This window comes from Bemisia tabaci, chromosome 4 (genome assembly GCF_918797505.1).
Source record: "Bemisia tabaci chromosome 4, PGI_BMITA_v3".
Lineage (NCBI taxonomy): Eukaryota > Metazoa > Arthropoda > Insecta > Hemiptera > Aleyrodidae > Bemisia > Bemisia tabaci.
In genome coordinates this window covers 38,450,135-38,471,179 of record NC_092796.1, presented here as the reverse complement: position 1 = coordinate 38,471,179, position 21,045 = coordinate 38,450,135, and the positions used below count along the sequence as shown (strand labels likewise).

At 40.0% G+C, this 21,045-nt stretch overlaps 1 protein-coding gene across 7 annotated transcripts in view; it reads right to left on the bottom strand.

The window, feature by feature from the left end:
- Positions 1-21,045, bottom strand: part of dati (zinc finger protein datilografo) — a 169,018-nt gene that overhangs the window by 74,712 nt on the left and 73,261 nt on the right. For 6 of the 7 annotated variants that reach the window (XM_072299807.1, XM_072299806.1, XM_072299809.1 and 3 more), the window contains one exon: positions 17,934-17,996. The exons of the other annotated variant lie outside the window; for it this stretch is intronic. In XM_072299807.1, the coding sequence (XP_072155908.1) occupies positions 17,934-17,996 (63 nt within the window). The remainder of the gene's footprint in view (positions 1-17,933; positions 17,997-21,045) is intronic. 7 annotated transcript variants of the gene reach the window in all.

Below are 21,045 nucleotides of genomic sequence, written 5' to 3'. Positions count from 1 at the left end.
GCTCTTTAACCTACGAGTCCTAGACTATACGCAATATCATGGAGCTGGAAGTTCATCGGAAGATGGATTTGTTAGGTTGCACATTTGACTGATTCAAATAGGCATGTAAACAGCAGGTAGATGAGCAATTATTTATATCTCTTGCAAGAAGATATACTGTTGGCCCTGTGTGAGATTTTCTCTGCACCTATTCCATTAAGCAGGTCAGAGAGGCTCAGATGAGACGGTAGGGTGGGGGAGTGGAAGGGCGACCCCCCTAGGTTTATAAGCCTCGATAAGTGTCGTACCCGAAGGTAATATTATCATTACCGCGGCTATCCCGAATAATTCATTTAGGGATGTGCATATGTTCTCTTTCTCTAGTTGTGTGCGCTCCTTCCTACTCATCTTAGAACGTAAAACCATGGTTGCCTAGTGATTTTAAACGCAAACACTATTTTGGCGGAAAAATTGATCAGTTAAAATACATTTTGGGATCAAGGGTACGGAGAAATCAAGGTTACAACCCTGGTCAGAATGGACCACTCAACAGAGTACGGAATTAATACGCCTCACAAAACATGTTTCGTCATCAAAATTTTACGACGGATGCATTGACACTTTCCAAATTAAATTTATAATTCCGAAAATAGTGATTTTTTTTAATTCGTCAATTCACTTGCCCTATACTTGCATTAGACCAAAGTCTACTCCAGTCAAATCGAGCACCGAACAATTTCTGTGTGCATTCTGACAAAAAAACAATTTTTTTATTTTTTTGGACGAGAGTGGAATCCCCTTGTATCAGAAAATGTTACGATACCATGTTCTGGCCATTTCGTCGCTTCTCTAGCGTAATGGCGTATATATTTTTCCAAGTGAGCTCCAAAAAATGGAGTCATATGGACAACATTGCTCAAGTAGAAATTGAGGTTCGCCCTTCCTCCAATGGAGTGACGATTTATGCGGCGTATAGGTTGCTTTTTAATGCTAACCTTGGTCCATACAGACTGCATGCATGAGAATGAACCACTATTTCTAACTAATTTTCAGAAAAAACGCGTGTGTGCCATTAGTTTTCCAACGATAGGTAGGAGCCAGTGACGTGGCGTGCTTTGCGATATATCGATTGATCTTCCATTAAATCAATCGAAAAGGATCGTCAGACAGGGTGTTCGCAGCCAACACCTTAAGAATCGATTTTTTACCATGGTTCCAAATGGCAAAATATCGATAGTCGATCATCCACGCCATCCCACTGAAGCAGGTATGAATGAGCAAGAAAAAACGGCTCCTTAAAGCAAAATTAAGTGAATTAAATCCCCGTTTTCTGGTAAATTTTGCAACCGGGTTGACTCTTCTTCGATCCTGGCTCCCCTCGAAGATATCGCATTGATTCAAGATTAAGCTCATCTGGAGCCGCCTTGATCCGTGGAAGGGGGCGGGGGGGGGGGGGAAGGGGCACGCGGAGTCAAGTTTTATAGCCGTAGTTCCCTTACGTGAAGCAAGATCCAGTATGTGCAGAAAGCTGGGCATGGCGAGCAACAGACAGAGACGGCGAGGAAGAAAAGACGGAAGACGGGAAATGTCACAAATAACCAACTTATTCACAGATCCTTAAAGACGAGGGGGGGGGGGGGTCTTAACCGGGAACACTCGCGCGCCCAAGGGAGGCGGAATACATATTTCCTCCGTTTATAACTTCATTCATGCTATCTATGTGCTCTCTCTCCTTAAGTTGCTTGCTCAAGTGGATTGCGTTACGTACACTGGAACTATGATTGAAATTACCATATTAGTGGTGTTCCATATGAGCTCTTAGTAAGTAGCCACAACCGCCAATAGTAGCGGTATTTTTACCATTAATTGATATTTTTACCGCACCTAGGTCGTTAACGGTGAGTTCCGAGAATGTTCACGCAGTATAATGAGTCGTAGTGCTTAAGCTCGAGGTTATATGTGCAAGAATTCTAGGTTCAATTACATTGTTTATGTGTAGGTAAACGTTCTCTTAGTGCCGCTAATATTGCTGTACTGTTACCGGGAAGTTTACTTTTAGAATGGGACCATACGTCGAGTAGTAGCGATTTGGACAGGACCAACTAAAGATAGGAAAGGTAAAACCAAATAAGCCCCTCCAGGTGTTGCTACGATTCCCCTAACTGAAAAAGTCCCCTTCGATCAGCCGCGTATGCAAATTACTACTGAGAAGTACGAAAAGTTGCCTACTCTACCAGTGCAGCGTTACAAAACGCCTTCAATCAACCGAATATGCAAATCATGACCGTCGAGTGCGAATAGTTGCCTACTCGGCCTTGCTGAATGAGAAAAATGTACAGCATTGAAGAACATTTGACAATTTAAGAGTGGAACTTCCAAACCTGGTAAGCAAGCACCACCAGATGTTATTGTTTATATTGTTCTTCAATGTAAAAAAAGAAAAGAAAAATCAAGCGCTTTCGCCTCATGGAATGTTTTGGGACATTTTTTCTCGACTTTGGTCGTATTTTTACAACAACGATCATTAGTTTAGGCCTTTAGATTCCGTTTTACAGAAACGGTTGCAAAATAGTAGCAACATATGGTGACGCTTGCCAGGTTTTGAATGTCCACTCTTCAAATGTTGTTCCATCAATTCGAACTAGAACTCTTAAGAATTTGGAAAGTAATCTTAAGTCATGTTGCATGAAAAAGTTCACGCAAAGTGACAAAATTACTAGTCATGTTTTGCGAAACTATCGGTTTATGAAGCATCTCATCACTTCAATCCCAGCGTCTCATAAACAAAAAAAATATGATGAAGATGAGCGGAAAGGAGCCTTCGAGGCAGGAGTAAAATAGAGGGTAGTTAGGAGGGGACGAGGATCTGCGAAAGGCGCGGGAAGATCGACAGGAGAGACGAAAGACATGGTGTAGAAATGCTCACCGTTCAATGAAACCGGGTTTTTAGCATAAACTGCCGACTAGACATAGGGTAACACAGCGTGCTTAAGCCTAGGATAACACGTTGGTGGGGCACAAAACAGGGGATCCGTGCATTGACCCACTATCCGGCATTGCCAAATTTTCTTGAAGCCTACGGGGATACCTTAGGTTCAGCCGGTAGTTTATGCAAAAAACCTCAACTTTATGATATGGTGGACATTTTTACACCTAATCGCCAGTCATGTCCTTGATTTGGGCTTTTCCGTAATTCTTTTCTTTTTTTAAACCACCTACATTCCTCTCCTGATCTCTTCTACCTTCCCTATTTCTCCCATAGATGATTCTTTCGGTCATGTTCCTTACATATACCTGCTATGAGTCATTACAATAAATATGAACAATTACGAACTACAACAAAGTACTCTGAACTATCAGTTTCTAATTGGATCACATTTTGCAATTAGGAACTACAAATCTGACTCGTTTTAGAGACAACGTATGTGCCAGTATTTCCCGTATGATTTGTTTTTACAGATGAACCAGAAGTTTTAGTTATTAATTAAAAAAATGTTATCCCATTTTTCCATGATTCGACTAGCAATCAAGCAGCTATAATTTAACAAACAAATTGTGTAAATAATGTCGTGAAATATCAATATTTTTCTCGATTTGGAATGATTACATAGGTACATCATAATTTCAGATTCGCGCACTCAAAATTAAAAAAATACTCCTTATTGAGAATTCGAGCCTAAAGTAATAAAACCGTGCCCCCTCAGGTATAAACTGTAGTTTTATCCCTTGAAATTTCTTACAATACCCTGAGTTGTGCACATCATCTTAATAGAAAATATATGATAGGGGGGCACTTAAGTAAAATTTGTAAGTACTTTAAAATTGTCAGTTTATTTCCCTCTAAAAAATAATGAAAGAAAATTATGCAACATTATAGAAAATATCTTCTGAAATAGCCAATTTAATCAACCTTGAACGCAGAAAGTTCAAAAAATCTCAATACCGCCCTCTGGGAGTCATGACCTTCCCTTTTATCTGAACTTAGGCACGCATGCGAGAGTGAATTATCAAAATTCGGGCGCTGTAGCGGCAACCATCTCTACAGGTAAATCGATACGAGCATTACGGCCCCCTCATTAGGGAGCTGCGACCCCCGCCACTCCACCCGGTTGTTAAGTGAAATTCCTTGTCAAATAGTTGCATTCGCATTGATCTTCAAGAGCAGATGCACAGTCGGGATTTTCATTTAGCCTGACGTTAAAATGCTATTTGAGTCTCTTCAGGCGTATTTCACCTGTTGCTCTCGTTGTTTTCGGGTTTTAGTTTTTTCAGCAATGTTCCTCGCACTGATCTGTTTGCTATTCGGAGAGCAAAACGCAAAGCTCTTACATTTTAATTATAATATTGAGATTAGGATCCGAAGGACTCGCTTGCAAAATTTGCAAATCGTTAAGCCATTCAACCAAAAACCTGCTTAATTTTTAATGAATGCAATTTCTTCACGGAAAAAATTAAATTCGTTTCGATCCGATATGATATTAGTCTCGTAAGTCTCGTGAATCCATTCCTCCTTGTAAATATATTTTAAATTTATGGATAAATGAGAATATTAGTGGCTACCAGATTTTTTTATTAAAAATGATCGTCAGGAAATCTAGTCACCAGTACTGGATTTCTGTGGTAGTGCTAATCATACATCAGGCTACGTATACTGTCCGCATGATTAGCGATTTTAGAAATCTAGCAATGGCTACTAGATTACCTGGGGATTATACATAGTCAGAAGTGTAGTAACCATTAACAGCCATTGTGATCGTGTGACAGACAAAAGAGCGAGGACTGGTCTTTCTTAAAAAAATAATTAACTAATTTTGAGTAATCTTTTCAATAATTTTAATGCTATTATTATAAACTTAGGCATGAGTATTTAAGATAAAAAAAGTTCACGTTGGGATTTTTCCGTTATTTTCCATGCATTTCTGCTTAGGTTGCGCTAGCTTGAAATCGAGTAAGGCTAATGATGCAAATTTCCCTGATGGTTATTATGCACCTAAGTATGATACCAAAAATCTTACCTCAGAATTATGTGGAACAAAATGTTATTGATGCGTCAAATTCACAGAAAGATTCCGATTAAATATCAAAGCTATGAAAAACGCACGAGTATTTGAAAATCCCGGGACGATTCAACGATAACGATTTTAATTTTAGTCACGAGGTCCAAAAAAATATGAGCGAAGCCAGAAATAAGGAAAAGTCTCTGATCACTTTTCTTCGAAGAGTATACGACAAAATACGGGTTGAATCCATTCTGATCTTTCCCTTAGAAATCAATCCGAACACATGACACTCAAGGGAAGTATTGGAGAAAGACAGAAATCTCACCATATATTAATTCATAATTTCTTTTTGAACAAACGGTGAAGTAAGGATCCTTCACGAAAGTATTTTTTAAGCACATGTGTCGGTATAAAGAAGAAAATATCACATTTTGTCAGTTTCAGATGAGCGGATTTTATGAATTAAATTTTCTTTCGAAACCAGATAGTATCATTTTCAATCGCAAGTTCGCAAATTCTTTTCGAAATGCGAGTTGATGAGATATAATTAAAGCGAATAGTATGATGAATATTTAAGGCACACAAATAATTGTACTATTAAAACGATGATAGGTGACCAGAATGTAAGATTCAAGATTCACGAGAAACGGCGTTCACTAAAACGACGAATTTTAAATCCGATTTTTAATTCCTCTCGTCCAACACGACACTCAAGGAGAAACTCGAGAGTTCCGAACACACGTAAATTTTAAATTTTCGTTAATTTTCGCGCCTCGACGATTGACGAAGATGGAGAAGGCTGGAAGGCGGGGGGAAATTTTTCACGAAAAAAAAATTGCACGAGTGTGAAGAGCGCGAGAAAGTGAGGTTATGTTGTGAAAAATAGTCGAGACCGAACGAATATGCACTGAAACGATGTTCTGTTTAATATCTAGTAATAGCGGCGAGCAGACTGCAGCGAGAGGGGGAACTATAATGCGAGCAGAGAGATATACAGAAGGGAGATTAGATTTAACATAGAAAATAGTCGCGCACAGGACTAGATGAAAGAAATGGCAGAAAAAAGAATATTATGCCTGTCCATAATATAATAAAACAAAAAAACTTTAGATGAGGTTTTCTGAATAGGGTAGCCGTGTCGGTACTCCACGGAAAGGAGGGGTCAGAGGGGCAGTCCGGTGAAGGGTTGGAAGTTGATTAAGGGTTGCTTGCTTTCCATCATTCCGGAGCGTCCTGTACGCTACGTCTATTAGCTAGTCAATTAATTTCTACATTTATTCGCGAAAAAAATTGCGTTCGTCATTGTTTCGACTATCAGTTTGATGAACCCGACTGGCTCTCAATGTCCAGAGTGCTTTCTGCGATTGTCACTCGAGAAATGGGTCAAAATTGATCAATATCTTAATGGATTGCAGTTTCATGCTAACATCAGCCAGATTGCATTTGATATAAAGGTCAAATTCTTTGACGGTTTACGTTGACTGAGGGAGGGAAATTTTCCGGTGAATATTCTGTATAGTTAGGAAAAATTAAAAAAGTATTTTAGGTTTTCAAACAAATAAAAAATTAATATGAAATCTAGGTATTCTACGACTGAATCCTGGTTTGCCGGAGGTGTATCGTAATATTGTTTTTTCACGTTCATCACGAATTCGCAATATTTAAATTCTGCTTCCTAAATCAGATTTTGTTTTTACAAGTAGTGGTAAACATCTCTCCACAGTACATACCCGTCGTCGAATAGGGGAAGAATGTATTCCAGGATTTGAAACATTGCAACAACCCGCTGGGCGCGCCTGTTGCGCAATCATCCCGATGCCTTTTTCGACTCTTACGGTAAGTTTTAGGGCAAAGCAAATTATGTGTTGAACAGTGAGTTTCAGACTTCTCTGACGTGCTCATTGCAATTTTTGGGCGGTTTCACCCTGAGAGTTCCATTCGTTTATTTGAAACTCTTTTCATTGCCGATTACATTCCCCTGACTTCTTTTCCCAATTTTTTCCAGTCATTATGTAAGACGTTAATTCTACCGTGCTTTAGGAAAAACGCAGCATGAGCCTTCAGACGTTGTCATATTTCCTTCGATAAAAAACGAATTTACATGGAAAAAATTTGGATACTTTTCTTCAATTTTTCAGATAATTTTCTTTCCATCTAAAATATCTTAAAATTTCAAGGAAAAATATACATATCTTCCCTTAAAGATACATGTTTTATCTGCGAAAATTTGGCAATTTCCGTAGGTTCATACGGCGTTCTTCCTGAGTGGCAGCCTTTGGACCGTGCATGCTCAATAGAGAGGGACCAAGTTGTATCAAGTTTGAAGCGAGAAAAAGCGAATAATAATCGCCTGTAAAACCCTGGAAAAAAAAACACATTGGATCTAGAGTCCAGACTCTTGAAAACATTGACAAGAAAAAATACTCTTGATTCAATCAGATCGAAGCTTAAATCAAAAGGAAATGCGCTCAAATTAAGAGGCTTGGTTCTTGATTTAAGCAAAAATCCAATTGAATCAAGAGTATTTTTTCTTGTCGATGTTTTTAAGAGTCTGGACTCTAGATCCAATGTGTTTTTTATTCCAGTGAAAGAAAAGAAAAACCAAAATCCAGAGACAATTTCGGCGAGTGTCCATTAACGCCCGCTCCGTTTTGACCGTTAGTAGGTGCATTTGCTCGAGCTGGCTCTATATTCATTATTCATAGGGACCCGGGACCCCAGCGCGACGCAAACATTGACGTAGGTCACGGACTCATCTTCCACGTCACGCGTCTCACGCTACCTCGCAGCCGCCTAAAACGCGTGACTCCAACCAGGCTCAATGTAAATATGCGGTTTTTGCCTGGTGAATCGCTACAGTTGTGACGTCATCATTCGGATTTGCATAGCTTGTGATCCGTTCGGGTCCAAGCAGAGAGGCAGCCTCCTCTGATGCTAATGACGAAGGATATGAGGATGGACCAGTGGCGTGGCGTGCTTTGCGATATATCGATTGATCGACCATTTAAACCTATGGAAAAGTATCGATAAACAGGGTGTTCTCAGCGAACACCTTAATAATCGATTATTTACCACAGCTTCAAATGGGGAACTATCGATAGATCGCAAAGCACGCCACGCCAGGGGATGGACCAATATATAATGCCGTGCCCAGGAGAAACGTCGTATGAGCCTTTAGCCTATGCCATATTTCTTTTGATAAAATACGAATTTATCGGGGAAGCTGTTAAAATTTTCCTTCCATTTTTCGGACAATTTGGTTCGCATTTTACTCTGAAATATCTGTGAAAATTTCAAGGGAGAATATTCACAACTTCCATCCGAAATATATATTTTCCAAGAGGTAATTTGGCAACATCAGAATGCTAACACGCGGCGTTTTTCCTTAGCATAGCAGTACACTGGGTGAGAATGTAAACTTCGCAGGGCGTGTTTTTTTATCAAAATGTCATGCAGAGCTCATTAAATGTACGAAAAAATGCCCGGATAAACGCATAGGGGATATTACCGTTCATTATTCACTAGGAATTAAAGAGGAATGTTACTTGAAACTTCGTTCGTGTATTATTCGTAAACTTATCGAATAAACGGAGAAAATTTTGATGCGTTAGTTCTTCGGTTTGTTTTGAAAAAAAAAAAATGATACATAAGAGAAAATTTATTTACACCCAAAAATGAAGCTAGGCTGATTCTGGTTGGTTGCATCCAATGGAGATTCATTCAACAAGTTTTCCCAGATCATCCATAAAAACACTCATGTGCATAGAGGAACTAATAGTGAACGGGCGTTGTTCTTACTCTGAGCCAGAGAGTGTAGTTTCTCATCGCTAAATGTGGTCCAGTAATGAGTAAAAGAGAATATATATTGTATATACCGTAGGTTTCATAATGGGGGAGGGGGGTGATTCCTTGTCTTGAATTAATGTAAACATTTTTATGTTTGAGAGCTGTAACACTTTTGTGTTATACTTTGAAATTCTTCCTTGGTCAAAGATTTATCATTGGGTAAGCGCCGAATAAATTGCTGGCAGACGAGTTATTTGAAAGAAAACAAATTTGATAAGACAATTGATTTTGGAGTATCTAAAAGTCATAAAAATATCATAATATCCGTCCAAAGAACTTAGGCACACTTCGACGATAACTTAAGCCTGCCATGAAGAGTCGAGCATATTTAGCTACCCTGGCCTGCTGGAGCCCAGTTTTCCAAGCTATGGTCATTGCGGTTAATTACCCCGAGCCACACCTGGCAACACGGTTAGCTCACTATTTATAATCTTTTCTGCGGCGTCCGCCTGCAAGACATTAATTTATGAGCCTGGAAACACTATTTCTTTTTGCAGGAAAGCCCACCCACAATTTTCAGCTATCACGTTTGCGAGGAGGAGTCAATGTTATTCTCTTTTCTTTTCTTTTTTTCACGCGAGTACCTCGATAATCCGGGTGTATTAAATCCGATAATTACTCAATATTGCAATGTAATGGTTTAATTTTTAAGACCACCCTCCCCCCCTCGTGGCCCAAACGTATGAATAAAAGTTCGGTTTCTAACCGATGGTGGTGGTTCATGAATGATAGATTATCGATATTTCTCTATTTAGAGCTATGGTAAAAGTTCGATTATTAAAGTGTTCGTTGCGATCACCCTGTGTATCGATTCCTTCCCATGGATTTAAATGACAGATCAATTGAAGTATCGCGAAGCGCAACACGCCACTGGTTTCCACGACCGAAAAATTCGGTCACTTGGACCGAAAAACGGAATTTTTTTCTCCATGCGCAAATGAAAAACTTTTGAAGAATAACAAAAATTTGGTAGTTTGCCTGCGACTTATTCGATAGCACATGGGTGGCTTGAAAAATGTTATCAAAAGACGCGCACGGAAAATTGTTTTTAAAAAAATGTGCGACAAGTATAAATGCTGATTTTAAAAATTAAAAAAGGGGGAAAATGCTACTTTAACTACGTCCACAATGAACTACGTCGGTTAAATGAACAAACTCAATGTTGAGTTTGCAATTTTTTAAATATAAAATCAGGATTTGATACGTGTCTCAAATTTGTTTGACGCTATAAATGCTGAATCACCACTCAATATTTTTTTCGTGCGAATAATGACCGGGCGAATTTGACTCGGTGTCCAAACCGAAGTTGGACGCCACGGTGTCGGAGGTCAGGAAATTGGAGGGCCCCGACCTGCCTCAACGGGCTGGAAATGCCCGAGCCGCTTGGAGGCCGTTTTCGTCAGCTGATCTCGAGGTCGATTTAAAATTTTAAAAGACATTGTCCCGATGAAAAATAATGCAAACCGGCTGGGAGCATGGGAGCCGCGGCTTTGCGACGGTCAGTGACACAGAATAAAATTATCATCGATTAGTTTTTGCATCAAAACGACCGTCCGGACGCCGCACGCTACCGCGCTGAGCCCGACAGAGGCACTGAGACCGCGCAAAATGAAAAACTTCTAACAGTTTAGGAGGTTCTTTCCAGTTATAAAGCCCCTTCAATTAACAGAGTATGTAAATAACGACAGTAGAGTACGAATAGTTGCCTACTCGGCCCCTTGAACTGACAGCAACTAATTCGTATCAAACATATCCCTATAGTCTTGTAGGCGCTATGCGTTTCACGCTGACCGCTGCTGACCAAGTGACCGCACTGTTTTTTACGCAATGCGTGAAGTATTCATGCAGTCTTGTAGGCACTATGAGTTTCACGCCAACCGCTGCTGACCGCACTACGTTTGACGCAATGCGGGAAGTATTCATGGAGTCGTGTAGGCGCTAATACGTGTTTCATGCTGACCGGTGCGCCGATAGGGCTTCTCCTTTCCATCTCAAGTTCTCGTCATCATTGCTCTCGGCGCCGTGCCGCTCCAAGCTAAATTGCGAGTTTTGGTTTCTCTCTCAACTAGATTAATGAAAGGCGCTGTCTCTTGTATCACCGAAAGACGAACAAATTTGAAATTACTATACTTTAACTCTCAGGATATGAGAGATTTTTTCGCCTCTCCTCATTTTTGATTTTTTTTCTGAATCAGATTTTTCTCTTGATACCTACATTTGAAAAAATTACAACATTTGCCTCCCCCTTAATTTGCCGCCATGGGCCGCGGCCCATGTGGCCACCCCCTTAATCCGGCCCTGTAAGAATCACCCATTTCAACCAATAGGATTGTTCCATACTCCACATGACTACTTTGTCTGTTGCTTTGTCTATCAAATCCAACAATCAGTCCGCTGGAACCGTGGAGTCACCCTAAAATTCGGGATTTAAATTCAAAATTGGCAGCAGCGGGCGCCGGCTGACGCTGGGCTGGACGACTCGCGGCTTCTTATCATTTGGAGTGTCATTGATAAGAGGCGATAGACGCCTTCGTCGCTGCACTGCTTATGCGCCAGAGCTGCATTTCGTTTCATTAACCCATTCTTCACCGACCTAAATTCTCGGGCGCCGGCCGTCTCACCCACCCCCCTTGCACCCAACGCCACCATCTCTCTCGTCATGATAAAAAAAGAAGAAAAAAATCGAGCAAAAACTCGCTCAAGAAAAAGAAAAAGGACACACTTTTCCTCGGTTTTAAGTTTATCTCTCTTTTTTACGGATGTCAGGCCGACTAGGGCAATAGATCGTTGATGCTCTACGGTTGGCTTGCATTTTTGCAATGTGTTCTCGGGATCTCGGTGATTACTAGAGAAAAATATCGAGTTTAAAGCGAATGAAAAAGATAGAGTCAGAAGCGAGTGGAAATAATCTCCCATTTCAAATTGCTAAGCGCATCGCATGAAACCGAGTCCTCATACATTTCAGAGGGGAGAAATTATTTTGAGAAGAATCGGTCTTAAACTTTTTGGAGAAGGGAATAATGTCAATTTTTAGCTTTCAGGGTAGGTTGAAACTTTAATGAGAAGCTAGTAAAATTTTTCAGCTATATTATTGCTGTCCCTTAAAATGTACAAGCCTCAGTTCGGTGCGCGGTGAAAAAACAACTTCATGCGCTGGATTCTGCAATTTATTCAGTACATCCCAAAATAATTTTATGAATTGCAAGTTTTCAAAAGGTTAGCGAAAACTTATCTTTTTACAACAAAAAACTTGTCTTTATGGCTTAAGAATTTAACAGAATCAGTGTAGGATGACGAATAAAAACTACACTGAAAAAAACTATGGTTATAATTACCATATTGGTGGTATTCAATATGCACTCTGAATTAGTAGTGGCCATAACCTATAATAGTGATATCTTTACTGGAGCAATCGAAATTTCACAAGTGTGCGGTGGTAAAATTACCATTTAATGGTAAAAATATTTCTATTATTGGTCATGGCAACTACTAATTAAGAGTTCACATTGAACACCACTGATATGGTAATTATAACAATAATTTTTTCTCAGTATAGAGAAAACATAAGACCACAATTTTGATTGCTTTTTTTTCCAAAAAAATGCTTAAATTTGAAAGCGTCGAAATTGAGACCGCAGTTATAGCTACCGATTGGTTTTAGAGATAAAAAGTCAATACAATATAGAAAGGAGCGCCAGTTAGGAACGATAGTTTACGAAGGCTCATACTTTTGAAAAAAAAGAGGAGAGGTTTTACAAGATAAATAAATAAAACATAAAAAAATAATCCGTCCGTTTCTCGGTCATAAACTCCGAGCAATCCGGAAGTGCGCTAAGCCTCGTATAAAAGAAAACGAACCCGCCCACGTAAAAATATACGAAGTACGGACTCGAAGGCGGAAAAAGAAGTGGGGTCGTAGGAACGAAAGACGCAACAATAATAAAAAATAAAAAAATCCCGCGGAAGTTTTTCCTCCGCTCCGCGGTTTTCCCGTGTTCCTTCTTTTTTCACTCGGTAGCATGTCACCGCACCATATTTCAAACTCTTTCAACCGTTATTCCTCGAGAATAGCGCCCATTGTAATTTTATATCGAAATTATTATTCATTTTCCCTCTCCGGTTTTTCTGATCCGTTATTTTTTATTTGATAGGCAGGGTTCGATACTCCGCCTCCCTCGCCCGCCCACGTTCAGAACCGCGTAAACCCCGGTGCGAACCCTAATCAGTTGTGCGGTTTTTGTCCGGAACGGCGGTGCACCTTCCGATGATAGTCATTTCTCGGGGGTTCCGTGCAGAAAACAATAAAGCACAAAACACTGTACGTGTGTTTTATATTTCCTCCTCGGGAACATTTTTCACTCGCCAAGCTTTGAGTGACCCGAGCGGGGAGAAAGAAAAAGAAATAATAATTGCTAAGTCAACTTCCGTGTGACGGATTGGATTCTCACGGCGCTTGAGAGCGCAGAGAGGCGAGAGGTGGAGAGGAGAGAGAACTGATTAAAAAGTTGGATGTAATGAACGTCACGCATTCGCTTTGGATTTGGTTCGACTGTGCTTTTAAAAATTCTCAAGGACGACTAAAGTGGGCGTTGAAACATTCTCAAGAAGTAGGTGGCACTTTACGTAATCTTCATTTTAATCCGACGGAGAGAGTAGACAAAAGAGTGTAAAAGAAGGAGAGGAAAGATGCATGGAAGTAATGAGGCTTTTAAATTCAACATGGATCGAGTTTACCAAAAAATAACCACATTTTTTCCCTCTTCTCTTTTCTTCCTGGCTCCTTGGTTCCTTTTGTTGCATTGATTTCTACCACTAGAAAATTTGAGACTGAACCAATTTTGCACTTGATTCCTCCCTAAAAATTAATGTAGCTGCTTTTTGCCCTCAGGAGAGGCACCCCCCCCCCCCTTGACCCGAAAAAAAGGAGGATGAAAAAGGCAACGAAGGAATTAAGGAAGGAACGGAGAAGGAAGGACGCTTAGATTTGATAATCATTCGCTTGTTTCATAAAAAAATTATTACTTATTAATTTTTTGCTAAATTTGATAAATTATGATAGAGTGCACTGATGAAGGCATTGTCATGACCGAAACGTCTGCTATATCATCATGTTAAGGTAGTAAGTATAAGCATTCTCTCGCACATTGTTTTTTTAAGCATGGCCTAATTTTACCCGTTATTAAAAAGAAAATCGGTTAAAAGCTCAATATTTTTTTCTATCATCACGAGCAACCGAAAACGAAGTTTTGTTATAATTTTAAGAAAAAGCCTAGGTACCACGTAGAAATAAAAAGAGTCAGAACGAATATATTTTGCCGTACCATTGCACCACGTCGCAACTGTGCGCTCCAGATACCTGTCTCTAATTGTCTGCACTATTTTTTACGGAGCTTTTGTTTCAACCGCAGTTAAAGGAGCCCTCGCTTGGAACCTGTATTTGTTGAGCGGATGACGAAAAAAACATCCCTTCAGGAAAGCGGAACTGCTGTATCAAAATACGGAACGGATCTCCATCCCGCGGTAACAATTAACATTCGGTTTTTTTCGGACGGGCTTCGTCCCGAACAAACGAGTATTTGCTAAGCATCTAGTTTTCACACAACTGCGGGCGGCCCTAAATACGAGAGCAATCTTCAGTATCATTGAATTCGATACAGGACTGATTTTTTTATGTCACTCGCATTGCTGCTTTGTTTTTGCCTTCCCTTTTCGCCGGTGTGAAAAATTCGGACGCGCTCGCCTCTTGTTAGTCTTGTGGTGTGCTCTGCGATGTATCGATTGCTCAGCCATTTAAACCTATGGAAAGATATCGATAGATAGGGTGCTTGCAACGAATACCTTAATAATCGATTCTTTCTCACAGCTTCAAATGGGGAAATTTCGATAGTCGATCAGTCACGCCTCGCCACTGGGCTTGATTTCCGACAGAATGTACACCAACACGGAAACCATACGAAGAGAAGCCGTAATTAAGTGCAAAAATGAAGTTTTGAGAAAATTGGCTCATTTAGCGTCGGAACGGTATATTTAATTGAAAGAACTCTTCGTTCTTAATCAAATTGCCACTAATCATCCAAAAGACTCTTAGAAACCGTTTGGATCAAATGCTTCATTTCCGTTCAATGAACTGAATTTCAGTCACGTCGACTGAACCGGTCGGCAGCAATTCGGCAAGACCGGATTTCCTCCATTTTGACCTATGTTAAATAATCGATTCTTGTTGGAGCGCCAGGCCCCTCCAAGGATCGATATATTTCCATGGGTTTAAACGGGAGAAAAAACGACGATACCAATTTGCTGGATCCGCCAAAAGCGGTCGGTTCCCTCAACTTGAGGCTCTGCTCAGCCCTCCGAACCGAAAAGAGCCTACTGAGCTATTCGGCTCGTCGTGTAACCGAAGTTCATTTTTCCGCACGCACTGGCCGAACTTTTCCCGTCTTGAGCGGCAACATCGCGTTCTCGATGGGTCGAAGATGCACCGATACAATCGGGCCGCGGTTGGGAGGTCGTGCGAAAAAATTCGGATCTTCCGGTGGATTTTTTCCGATTCGCCAGTGCCATCCGACAAGCACGGGGGCTAGGAGGGGGAACAGGGGGGGGGCAAGGGGGGTGCAATGACTCTCCGTTTGGGGGTTAACAATGAATGCAAATAGACGAGGTAATGCGGAGCGCGACCGTCCGACGAGCCGACCGCCCGATCGCGAACGCCCGATCCCGCGATCCCTTTAAGGCCCGAACCGGTTTACCGCTCTTATTTAGATTCTATAAACTAACTTATTGATGACGGCCAATCGTCCTCTTTCAGATTCCGATTCTTTCCGCCTCCGACCCTCCCCCGTCCCCCTCCGCCCGTCTCACCCCGGGATGGGAGATCTTCTGGAGCATCTCCTGCTCAGTGTTCTGCCGTGCTAAGGGAAAACGCCATATGAACATTCGAGAGTTGCCGAATTTCCCTTGATGAAATATGTATTTTCCAGAACATTCATGCATATTTTTCCTTGAAATTTTCAGATATTTTAGATTAAATTGAGTACAAAAGTGTCTGAAAATTTTGGAAAATAATATTCGCAATTTTCCCGGTAAATTCGGTTTTTATCGGAGGAAACTTGGCAACGCCTGAAGGTTTATACGGCGTTTTTCCTTAGTACGGCAGTGTTCCTAGTTGGAAGAGTGTTAAACGTCGCGGATTTACCTTTGAAGATATGCGATGGGGAATGGACCAGTGGACAAAGTACGAATTTAAGCATTCTGATACATGAATGCTGCCACTGCCGGATCCAGCAAATTGGCAACATTGATTCTTCTCCGTTTGAACCCATGGAAATGTATCGATTTCCGGAGGGGCAAGGTGTTCCGACAAGAATCGATTATTTAACATAGGTTTAGATGGAGGAGATCCGATGTTGCCGAATTGCTGAATCCGCCTATGAATACTGTCGTGATAACGAAGAGAGCTGTAACCCTCGAATTTTCGTAATCGAGTTTGTTTCAAAATTCGTCTTATCTCTTCCGAATGAAATCACAGAAATAGCTAAATCAGCAAGATCGTCGTATTCTTATGAAAAAAGACATGAGAAAGCCGTAATAGCGCATAAAATGATGTATATAGTTTCAGACAAAACAGCTGTAGCGTGCATTATTCCTCCAAAGAGCCAATGAAAACGGTGCTCTAAAGTAAATTTATTTCGTTCATTCATTTAATGTATTTACTCCTCTTTATTGTGACGAGAGGAAGAACCGAGAAAAATGTATTGTAAGCAGATGAAGATGAGCATAAAAAAGTAATGATAAATTATTGAATACCTAATGGACAAGAACATGTTAAAAAGAAGGACTCTACATGAATAATTTCTAATTGTTTTCTGATTGGCATGCACAAGAACCAGTGAGAAAGTTCTCTCAAACAACTCGCAATCCAAGAACCGTATAGGCAAGAATTATGCAAGGGCCTCAACTCCGTGTTTTAATCTTTTACTCAATAAAAGTTCGGCTCGTGACCACCAGGGCGTCCGTAGGGTAGGGTGAATCAAAGTCAATTAGATGCTGCTGGCGCCATCTCTCGGCGTTTTTATGAACCTCTTGCAACTTTCAGCCTTCCTTGCCTTTGAAAACAAAGGCTCTCGCTGAGGCTTTCAAGGGACCTGAGTATTCTACGTACTTTTTATCGGTCATTATTTCAAGATAAGCTCCTGATTTTGTGTTTATCGACTAATTTAGTTTGTTCATAAACTACTCGTATCTTTCGTAACCTTTCGTAATAATTAAGTGCGGTTTTGATTTAATAACAATTAATTTTGTTTTGAATTTTATCGGTCTAAAATGTATCTAATCCGAATTTCTTTTTTAATGGGTTCGATTTTCCGTGTTATAATTCAATAAGCGGCCATACTATGCAATGCAATTATTCCTGCTAAAAGAGAAACTCCTACACTTCATTTCGATATTTTAAGAACAAAGAATTCCATTTTTAAGCAGTAGAATATTTTTCTTGTACTTTCGGCTCAAAATCATTAAAACCAACGGACAAAGTAAATTTAAAAATAGTGAAAATACAAACTTTTTCTATGTCAATTTCCTGAAGAACTTTCGATTTTTCCGATGAAGCACCCCTTATGTTTTTTTTTTTTTTTTTTTTTTTTTTTTTTTTTTTAATAGGAATGTTATTGGGTCATGACAAACAAGGCATGTTCAAGATGTTTTTGTATACTTCAGGAAATTGAGAGATTTGTGTCCCGAGAGTCCAAGATTCAAAATCAATTCATGCCATATAGGTTCAAGGTTACTTATGCTTTCATCAAGTCACTTTTTCCAATAAAAATTTTATACTCGTAATCCGTAGGTGTTGACAAAAATTGCGTATTGATTGAAACCACCCCACATAAAATTGTAGCTCGTCTTTTCCTCAAAGTCGAAGCGGAGTATCGACTGCTTCATAAATACGACAAAGATTTCCCCCTTTTTTCCGGAGGCGTGCCCTATTCTTCCGTTTTTTGCGGGAACCGAATGACGACGACAAAAGCGCGGCAAAGGCTGAAAAGAAAAAGGCAATCAAGGGAAAATGAGAATGGTGGAAGAATACTCTACACAACGGGACAGAAGCCAACTCACTCGCTGAAGGTTTGCCCAGCACTCTTCGAATGCGCGTGGGTCTAGATTCGCGCTAGCGCGTTTCTGGTCCGATCCAAAGGCAGCAGGAAAAAGAAAAGAGGCAAACAGAGAGAGAGTTAGTCAAAGTTAATCAAGCAACAAGCACAGAATAATGAGATGTGAAACATGAGAAAGGCAATGTACAAATTAGATTAGGCAAGTAGGTTAGAACGAGTTTAAATCTCTAGTACAGTGGTTAAAAAAGACAAATAATATATGAGATTAGACAAGTGAATCATAGTATGTTTAGATTTTGGCAGCAGTTTTAACATGCGTATAAACTGTGCCAGTAACACTCCCGTGAGGAAAAACACCGTATGGGCCCTTAGACGTTGACATATTTCCCCCAGGAAAAAGCGAAATTTACAGGGAAAACGGTAAATATATTTCTTCCAATTTTTTTGACAATTTTGTTCGCAATAGAATCCAAAATATTGGAGAATTTCAAGAGAAAATATGCTCAACTTCCTACAAAAATAAATATTTCATCAGGGGATTTTTGGCAATGTCTGAAGGCTCATGCGGTGTTCTTCTTCAGCGCGGCAGAAAAGCGCTACTTGAGTAAAATCTTAGAACGGCACACTGAAAAAAAAGTGGAAGTGGGATTGACCATAATGGTATAGTAAAAAAAAATATGGTGATAAAAAGCCAAATAATGGTCGATTTAAGCATCTAGATGAAAGTGAGAATCATACTCGATATAAAAATTACCATACCCGGATTGTAAATATCAGTTAGGTGTGTCTGTCCATCGTTTAGGTATTTCTCACCATCAGCTGGGTATTTTTTACCATACGATGAGTTAAAAGTATGGAATAACATGGTAACACTTGCGTTTGATATCTGTAGGCATCTGTATGCGACTGATCATGGTGTTGGTAGGTTAAATTTACCATACTGGTATAGTCAGCGTGGTGAGAGCTCCCGCTTGACTGCGCTGCGGTCTGTGGTCCGCCATTTTTCGTTTGTCTGTTTGTCAGTTATAAATTTATCACGTTGAGGGTCGGAGTCCGTGGCTGTGTTTTATTGATCCATATTAATCCATGTGAATCCACGCGTAATTTGCCCAAATTTGTGTTCGAATTGTCCCTAAAGCTACCGTCTTCTCTTCGAATCTATCTATATTGATCTGCCACATACATTTTCTGAGATTTTTTCGTTATTCGTATCGACCAATTTCTGGAGGTTAGGAGTTGCTACAATGAATCTGGCTTGCAAAGTGAAGGAATCCTGAAAATTTGAAAACCTTCGCAAAGTTGTTCTGCAATCCAGTGAATATCGGTTCTGTGTAAAGTCATTTCGAAAACATAAAAGTGCGGAAGTAATTTGAAAATAATCGACTAGAAGTGATTTTTGAATACTTCGTTCGTAGGTATATCTATATTCTTGTTAAAATTTTCGAAGCTCAACATACTCAGATGAAGAGACAAATGTGCGTGGGATTGATGTTTAACTGTAACTTTAAGCAAAATTTGGCAGCTTCTGCCCCACCGTGAACCGTGCGATTGGATTTTCATGTAGTGTCTTTTTGTGGGGTATATTTTGAACTATCTATTTATTATATGCAATTAAATTTTCCGTGGATCTGATTTAGTCTGTAAATGATACCTTAACGCGAATAACAAGTATGGTTTTGGTATCATTTACTTGAAATCAGTGAAGCAATTATCTGCTATTTCTCGTTGAAACTGTCTTTAACTGCCATTGATTGTGTATGTAACGGAATTTCTAAAAGTAAGATGTAAGTAAAATATCCACGACTTTCATCAAAAGCATTTAATAATATAAGATGAGTGGATTTTAGAATCTACAAGGTTTGTCGCAGCATCTGGATGCTTGAAATTACCATACTAGTCAGTCGGGAACGCCACACTGGCACTGTGTCGCATAGTGTCAGCCGTATCGTGTTATTTACCATACCGGTATATTGGTAACTATGCTGCAGCTTCACTGTGTAAAAAATCAAGTAGACAGTATGGTAAATAACACCCAAACTCTGGTAAATCCCACCGATTATTTTTTTCAGTGCAGACGTTGATTGGAGGAGGCAACATTTGCTTGGGATGGCAAAACTTCAAAATATCTCTGAAAATGTGTAAAATTGTCCGAATTTTCCGGGCAAGAGGGTGATCAATGTTTTCGCAGCAGTTGAAAATAATGATATTCTCTTCCCATATTGAAGATGAGAATAGATAGACTTTATTGCGAGTATATTGGAGGACGAAGTGTATAAAAAACTGAGCATAGATGTTTCAGATCCTTTATCGGTTTTGTCGATGATACAAAAAACTTAAGCCACCACCTTTAAGTGCCCATTTCAATGCTGTATATTTTAGTTTTTCTAGCTTTTCCATCTATCCGAATTTTATATTTAATGGATGGATGAAATAAAAAATCCTATCTTAACATGTAAAGTTCTGGGTCATCAGATAACAATCCTCAATGGGGCACATTTATGTTAAAAGGAACTATTTAGGAAATTAAAATGAACTATGGTACACGCAAGCCATATTCACATTCTTTCTTCCGATTTCACTCATTTTTACACATCGACGGTGTAAGTCGGCAATCACATAACACGGTTTGCGACTTGGTAGACTTCCTGTCATACTTCCTTTTTTAAACGGAAAACTACTCGACGGCAATTCTTTAAGACTGCCGAGATTTTTCTTCTCTGTGTGAAGAAAATTCTGCAAAAACTTCAAGGAATGATGTCATTTGTTCTCCTTTAAAAAAATAGCATGGGTGCGGAGATTTTCAAACACCGTAAACGAGTTATGTGATTGCCGACATACACCGTCGACATAGTTCCATTTAGCATTCATCTGTCCTCTTCCAAGTCGAGAAAAAAGGAAAAACATATTTTTTAAATAAATCCGTGCCATCTCCAAAAACTTGAGATGGTCGTCTCTCATGCAGGCTGGAAGCCTCCTGAACCTGCCTTCGTTTTACACGCCTTCGAACACGCCGCCACTCCCCGAGAGCTTTTTTTACGCGCCTGCAGTCAGGGCCGGGTTCGGGGAGCGACTGAAAAAAAAGCTCGCTCGACGGTCGGCGGTTGGTTAAGCTCCCC